Raw genomic sequence first — 8,397 nt, forward strand, 5'->3', positions numbered from 1 at the left:
AAGTCGAACCTCAATAGACCCGAGCATTGTCCTAGAGTTCCAAGCCTGACGTCTATGGACCTAAGCATAAGCTTAGGGTCCCAAGCTCGACCACAATGGACCCGGCTTAGCCTAGATGGAGTTTGGTTCCAGGGCCATGATCCTAAGCCCAGCCTTGATGCGCCTAAGCTGGGCCCCGAAGCACCCAAGCATTAGCTTCGTGGTCACAGGCATGGCCTTGATGGACTCGGTCTAGAGCATGGGGACCGAGGCACGGGCGATGCGTTCTCGAGCCCAAACTCTCGACACCAGTACCTAATGACCTTGATGGGCTCGACATCGACCTTTAGACCCGAGTTCGCTGCCAAGGGACTAGGAACGAGTGTTGGAGTTCTAGTGCCCAAACGAAACTTTTCAATTCGATCAACTTAGTCCTAAATTTTTTTGATGATTTGTCAATTTTGGCCGAAAACCAATGATATCACTTTCGATAGTCCTACGTGGCACAATTTGATGCCGACGAAGACAATTTTTGCAAATTTTAAATTTTATAATTCTTTTGTTAAAATTTTATAATTCATTTTATTTTCTTTCCTTTCCTTTTTTTTTTAATTATTCTTCCCCATCATCCCTCGGAAAGAAGAACAGTAAACATAAAAGATTTCCTAAAATGACACAACCGGCAAATGACATGGCCGTAGTGGAAAAAAAGGAGGAAATTTGAAAAATATGTAGTCGCCTAAGTCCCAACAAAATATACTAAAAAAATTTACAAAAATTATCGACGTCGGCGCCTACCGTACCATATAGGATGGGTGAGATATTTCCGACCAAAATTTGTTGGAATGACTACATTGACAAATTCTCAAAAGGTTTGTGCCCGAATTGACCAAATTAAGAGTTTTAAGACTGAAGTCAATGCAATAGATTTATGACTTTTTTGATAAATTTTACATCTTATTTTTATCCCAAAATAACATTGCATTCACAAAAAAAAAAAAAAAATAGGAAACCTTAAATCCTAAGTCAAAATACACTTACCAATTACCATCACAGCCTCCCGTGGCCGGGGGCACGCATCCCTAATCGTGATTGGCCCAACATCATGGCTAATTGCTATAGGAAACCGAATCCAGTTTGGGAGGCTCCATCTTCTACCTTATTTTTTAAGGCAAAAATATAGATGAACTCCTATGACTGCTGTCCTCATGACGTTATTGTCACAGAGTCAGACCTGATTTTGTGAGGTTCCTGTCACGCCCCTTTGCCCACACATGTAATGATGGTTATGATCTGCATCCAAAGTTACTTCGAATAGGAGGCATGGACACATCAAAACAAACTCCTGTTCGCTCAGGCAACTCCACGGAGGTTGGTAGAATTTCCAAAAAGCGCCATACTCGCCTTAAAATTGACATGTCTCCCCTCGTGTAAAACAGTCCAGTTGAAATGGAGCCCCACACTAGAATTTGTAAGAAATTTCTCAATGTAATGGTCTCACATCCTAAGTGTTTGAATGTTGAAATTGTGGTTCGAGCCTAGCGGCCTACGCAAACCCCTACACACTACGCCAGGCAGATGATCGCGACAATTAACCGCCTCTATTGTTTTGTGTCTCCTCATCCGGGTGTTCGAGACTCTTTTGTCAAATAGGCACCAACAATTAGCACAACCTCGAACATCAATAACCGGTCCAGACCACATTTTTGGGGGGAAAAAAACATGGTTTTGTCAATTTTAAGATTAGGTGACAAACTAACAGGTCTCATCAAACATGTGCCCTTGCATCCCAAGTTTACTAAAAGTGAAATAATATCATTTAAGACACCTTGAAATTGAAAGAATAACATATACTAAAAAAGTCGCTTCCTTTAAACAGCAACTTTTAAATTTCCAACGCACACAGTAAGACTCAAATGAAAGTTTATGTAGATGCACGAAGTTTCACTTTTCAGCTTTACAATGACTTAACCTTTTTCAGAAAATCTGTGATCTATTTTCTGATTTTCATGTCATTCGTACTCTAATATAATTTGAGTTTAAAAAGAAGAAATGGGACAGCGTAGGCCTTTCGGGCTACTGGATCTTAGAATAAAACGAAGGAAAATCGAATAGGCTCCAAGCCCAGATCAGCGGTGGCTGATATTAAGAATCGAGCCCACCATCGGGCTGGCTAAAAAGGCTTCAAATCCTCCGGTACGAGAGAAGAATCCAAGCTGCTACGAGATTAAGCGGGATGCGGCAGAACCAAGTCGTCGCATTCGAAGTTGTAATGCGAATTTAACCATTAATATCAAAATCAATAACTTATCAACATAGCAATATACAGAGCCATTCGACTCAGGCACACAGAAAAGCAGATTATAAGGACTTAAGGAACGGCGGATTAAGAGGATGTTTACGGGCAGCAGCATTTTACTATTGCCATCTCTCTTCCATTTTGATTCTCTTCTTGTCAGGTAGAAAACGGCGTGAATCTACAAGCTGTTGGATTCAGATGAAATCCGAACCGTCCCGGAAGTGCTCCAAGTCTGGGTGCGTCCTGCCACCAGGTCCCCTCGGGTTTCTGTAGGTATGACATTCAGCAAAGATGTCAAAAGACTGTTGCAAGTTTCAAAAGAAAATAAAATATCTCAGCCCACATGGAATCAGCATACCAACCCGCAATCGCAATTGATACGAGCATTTGATATATTCAAAATGAGGATTCTCTCAGGCTCGCCCAAAAAAGCTATCTAAGCTATCATTTTAACTGAATTACCACTTAAAGATTGTAAATGTGTATTAGTTTGCTCCTTCCATTGATTTTTTCCTCCTAATAATCTATTACCCAAATGACCAAAAACCAAGATTTTCTTGACCCTGCAAAACCTCATATTACAAATTTGAATGTGCGTTTACACTCCATGGCCACGTCACTCTTTTTATTAACCCATCATAAACAATTCCCTCACCAAACCCCAGTAACATGAGACATTAGAATGTCTACTGGCCACAAATGAATATGCGAGACCACTAGACATTAGATTGTCCACTGGCAACAAATTAATATGCGAGACCAGACTTCAGATAAAAGAAGTCCATCGATTGTCAAGGCAAGAAGATATAACTACCTGACAAATCGACTAGGCTCAAAACCAGGCACACCAGGTGGACCATATGGATCAAAACGAGCACCTGGAGGGACGCCCCTGTTTCAAATGATCAAGTGGAGGTCAACAGGTGTGTGCACGCACAAAGAGAGGGAGACGGAGAGAAGACGCTCACGGTTGGGCTCCAGGAAAACCAGGACGTCCAGCATCTCCACCAAACCAACTAGGATCATCAGGTCCTGCATGCTCAAATTGCTACACTCGTTAATCTCTCGAAAGTCGGTGATTGAGAAAGAACTATAAACAAACTACACAAACCTAAAAGCATACTCCCACCGCTACCATAACCACCCCTGCATTAAAAATTAAAGAAAAATAACCTCTAATCAATGGGGAACGTCAAGCATAAAAAAAAAAAACATATAATAAGCAAAGATCAGAAAGGAACCTGGTTGGGTACATTCCAGCCCCAGGCCCAGGAAAAAGGTCATTGCCACCGAGAGGATAAACAGGAGGACTTATAACTCTGTGCGGGGGAAAAAAAGGGTCAAAGAAATGAAAAAACCGTTTAATGCAAGAAGCAACAATAGAACAGTAACTTTTTTGCTTTCAGGCAGAAAATACAGTGTAACATATCGATATAAGTGAGAAGATATGCTTATTGAAAAACAGTTTTGATAGATAAGACTTGCACAATCTACTTGCAAATTATCGGAAGTGGCAAGATATTACCAATATGAACCAAACAAGAGTCACATAGCAAAGAGAATTATACTGCTCTAAGCTGGCTCTCCAACCACTACTTCACGCCCGGAAAAAATTCATGAATATCATATTTAAACATGTAATACTCTCATTTTCCAAACATCACAGAACAGAATATATGTTGATCCTTTACTCTTTTATCCACAGGATAGAGAGTTCCTTCCAAATTTTGTTATATCAATAGGAAACTGATACATATTCATTCTATGTTACTTGCTTTTTCTACATCTCTCCTGTTCAATTATCCTATTTATATCCTATTCTACCGACATCGAACTCGCCAGAACTGCCATATCACAATTAGGTATTTCCCACCCCCTTATTGTGTTTCTTAGCTGACAAGAGTAATGGAGAAAGTTATTATCAATGAATCTCGTATAGCAAAAAGAGTTAGACTTTGCTGTAATTCGAAACAGCGACTCCAAGGGGACAATGTTAAATAATTTGGTGTGCAACATACTAGATGCAATATATTTTCAAAATAGGACAACCTTAGGAACTTGTCAACATTAGCAGTTCAGCTTTCATATCTCTCAAAACCACATTTCTAGCAGTAATTAGGTACTTTCGTTGCTCTCAGTTTAAAAGACAGTGTATAAGATTGTCAGGATCTTTGCACATGCGCCTCGAGCACACACAGAAGCAGAGAGAGACAGACAGACAGACCCTGAAGGATGAACTTGTGGACCCCAAGGCTCACGAGCAGCAAGACCAGGCTCATCGATACGTTGTCTTGGTCCTTCACTATTTTCTCTTCTGAAAATGAGGCAGAAGACATCCTTTAAAATATAAAGCATAGAAATGGAGATGAAAAATCTAAATCAATGGAAAATCTAGCTGTGCAACTCCAAAAGGAACGCACATGTTAATGCAGGCAACCATCTAAAACTTCATTTTACCCACTGCTGTACCTTAAATGTGCCTAGTGTTGCTGCCTTATATGGCAATAGAAGAACAAGTGAATGATCAATTTGATGGATTTCATATACTAGAAACCAACTCACATCCTAAAGAATTGTCTGCTTTCATCTGGAACATAGGATACTCAATAACCATACAAATGACCACTATGAAGCATTTCTCATTGGAGAATAGAGAGAAATTATGACACACCACACAACACGGGCAAGTACATAGGCATATAGATCATTAGGCAGAGTAAATGAGGTCCTGTACAACATAGAATGAAAAACGTTTGAAGACCAAACTCCCAATTCACACGGAGAGCTTATTACATCACTCATATAACCAGTCAAATAAATGAGATTCAATTTAAATAATTACATAAAACTTGATCATGCCCAAACAAGAAGTTCATAAAAACTCTTTCTAGTTAAAATTTGTGGCAAATGAATATGGAAAATCAAACATGAAAGCTAAAGAAACTTCTCAATTAGAATATCCAAAGTAAGCTAAATAGAACATGATCATTCATGGCAATATCATCTTCCCAACAAAAGATATGGAGTAAATCACTTAGAATTACAGTCAAAGACCAAAATCGAAGACCAAAATCGTATATTCTCTAGCCAGACATAGGAAGTATATTCGAAGACCAAAATCGTATATTCTCTAGCCAGACATAGGAAGTATATTCGAAGACCAAAATCGTCATTTGCTTTTACATTAATTCAGTCGGCACCCCTTTCGCATGGAACATATCAAGCAAATGAAAGATTACATATAGAGCCTCTCTAGCTAAGACAAGATAGAGTCAGAAGCATAGCCAATGTCAAAAGGCCTGAGCCACGCCAAGCTGGATGTTCTCAATTTGAGCCAAGGGAAGACCAAAATCGTATATCCTCTAGCCAGACATGGGAAGTATATTCAAAGACCAAAATCGTCATTTACTATTACAATAATTCAGTCGGCACCCCTTTCGCATGGAACATATCAAACAAATGAAAGATTACATATAGAACCTCTCTAGCTAAGACAAGATTGAGTCAGAAGCATAGTTAATGTCAAAAGGCCTGAGCCACACCAAACCAGATGTTCTCAATTTGAGCCAAGGGAAGAAATCAAAAAGTACTTCCCCAAGCAACCTTTTTTATTTACAGCACCACATTGTCTTCCCCCTTGACAAAAATTTGGCAGACTTCTTGGTCATCAAATCACCCTCCTACATCTTAGAAGAGCAGTTTAAACAAGCATCCCCCAATGCATAAGCATTAATGGTCCTGACTGGTATATGAACGCAATGCACAAATCATCTAACTTTATTGCCAAGGAAAAGTGTGAAAAGAAAGAAAAATCTATCATTCTTAAGCAAAGACGAACACCAGGATCAGGCTCAGTCAAGTATGGGACTGCATTTCAGTCATCCTCAAATAAATTCATACACGTTCTAACTTGGAAAATAACCGAAAGGTAAAAATAAAAAGCACAGACGACTAGGTAATATACTGCAAGACCCTCCAACAGCACTCCATAAAATCTCGAGCTACATTCTAGAGCCACAACAGCGTCAAATTCTGAGTTTGAATTTGATATAACTCCACAGCAACCAAATCTTATCATCCACGTGAGTAAAGGTGAATCCTTTCCCCTTGCTTATTAATTTCTTCCACACTCGAATGAAACATCTCCCTAAGCAAAATAAATTACCTAAATGGCGCTATCAACATAAAATATAAACCAAACCAAATTACCCGATATCATTCGTTGACGAACTAGGCCTCGATGAGCCATTCAATTTTGACAATATCTCCGTATCCAAACTCTTCAACAACTTATCCAGATTTTTGAACTGACCAGAGTAACTCGCAGCTCCATCCTCCCCAATGAACTCATCAACACTGCCGGTGATGAAAATGTCGAACAATTAAAAATTTGAAACCGAAAAACGAAGAATCAAATAGAAGATGCTCGATAAGGTAGTACAGAATCAGGAAATCAAAAGGACCCAGTCGCATACTCAATCTCTAGATGAACAGGTTCAGCAGCCCCGTCTTTCAAAGCATCCACAACCAGCTTGTCGTCCATCGCAAGACACTTCACCAGCACTTTCTTCGAGTCCTCAGGACTTATGTACACGAACGCATACTCGTCATCGGCCTCGTTCCAGTGCTCGATCCCAACCTCCTCTGAACGACCAAAACCAAATTCGAAGCTCTTCGGTCAGAGAAATACACTTCGAAAACTCTCGGACGATAGGATCGTCCTTGCGCGTGCGCGTAACAGAACGATATGCGACTCACCGGTGGAGGAAGAGGAGAGAGCGTCAGCGGCGTAAGCGGCAGGTCCAGTGGCGGTGAGCGAGTAGCCGGAGGCGAGGAACGTCGCGTGGACGGCGAAAGCGAGGCGGTCGTGCCGGCTCCGGAACAGAGGCCTCGACGCTCGCACGACGCCGATCACGGCTTTGGACTTCTCGGACTCCATTGTCGTCGATCCTCGTCACCAAGAAACAGTGGAGATCCTAGCTTGAACTGAAAGCTAGCAATGCCGTTCCTGATCGACTCGATTGTGAAGACTGAAGAGTCGGTGGGCAGCTTCCGGAAAATCAAAGAATAGAGGTAAGCCAGTTGGGCCCGTTGGGCCCGTTGGTCCGGTTGGCCCACTCTATCTTGAACGGGCCTGATCTGTGAGCTATGGGCCCTAGTATTTCTCTGGGCGGGCCCAAATTTTGTTTGAGATGGCGGGCCCGGATTTGCCCACAGCTCGGGTGTTAATATGTTTACTTGTTCTTCACTTAAGAAGATGGCTTCCCGTTTAGCATAGCCGAAGGATGAAGATGAACAATGTCAAGTAATTCATTTATTCCAACTCGATTTTAGTTCCTTCATCCTCAATTTCGTTACCTCTCGTTCCTGATCGCAGGGCATATCAACACACGAGGCAAAATTGGGAAGCAGGCGAGTTTTCTTTGAGGAGAGAATAGGTATGAAGATTATTAGGTTGCTAAGTACGGGGCAAAACAACATCAAGAAGTTATACGTCGGAAGCTTACATTTCTATGTTAAATTTATCGTCTACTACCTCATTATATAGCTTCCTCTTTTTTCACCCAAAACGTGTAAATCTTGTAAAGTAAGTATCGATCGAATGAATTCAACAAAAAGTTGTGAAAGGGTTCTTTGTTGATCTTGAGCAGGAAAGTAAATAATCTGCTTATTGTGTCTACGGTTATTGTTTAAAGTCCATATCTCCTATTATCTAGTAATGCTTATCGACAAAAAGTTACAGATCCCGAAAATGTTGACGTCACCACTCAATAGCTACGTGCACATGTCAATTCCTCTATTTTTGTCTTCAACTAAAATATTGACAGGCTTTTATTATGTTCATGACTTTGTCGATCAACGTCTCTTAAGTCTTGGTAAAGGCTTTTGTCGATAACCTTCACAATGTTATGTTGTCAAACTCTTTCACCGCCAACAAGTTTGTCTTGTTGGCCGAGGCTTCTCTTTTGATCAAACTTTGTCTTGATTGACTGAACTCATCACTCGTCGATAACAAGAGTTTGCATTTCGATGTCAACACATCTATCTGTCTTTTTATTCTATAAATTTGAGAGCACGATGAGAAGAAAATGTTCACTATTTTAAGTTTACCCTCATCT

General features: G+C 40.6%; 1 protein-coding gene across 1 annotated transcript; it reads right to left on the minus strand.

Moving 5' to 3' along the window:
* Positions 1–2,243: 2,243 nt before the first annotated feature.
* Positions 2,244–7,287, minus strand: LOC115734893 (probable proteasome inhibitor). Its single transcript, XM_030665872.2, has 9 exons — positions 7,037–7,287; positions 6,754–6,922; positions 6,488–6,634; positions 4,503–4,592; positions 3,520–3,597; positions 3,390–3,424; positions 3,247–3,310; positions 3,093–3,170; positions 2,244–2,545 (listed from the first exon to the last, which is right to left on the minus strand). Exons 1-9 carry the CDS (start codon positions 7,215–7,217, stop codon positions 2,473–2,475), a joined length of 915 nt encoding a protein of 304 aa, XP_030521732.1. The 5' UTR covers positions 7,218–7,287; the 3' UTR covers positions 2,244–2,472.
* Between the last annotated feature and the right edge of the window lie 1,110 nt (positions 7,288–8,397).

Source organism: Rhodamnia argentea, chromosome 7, assembly GCF_020921035.1.
Source record: "Rhodamnia argentea isolate NSW1041297 chromosome 7, ASM2092103v1, whole genome shotgun sequence".
Lineage (NCBI taxonomy): Eukaryota > Viridiplantae > Streptophyta > Magnoliopsida > Myrtales > Myrtaceae > Rhodamnia > Rhodamnia argentea.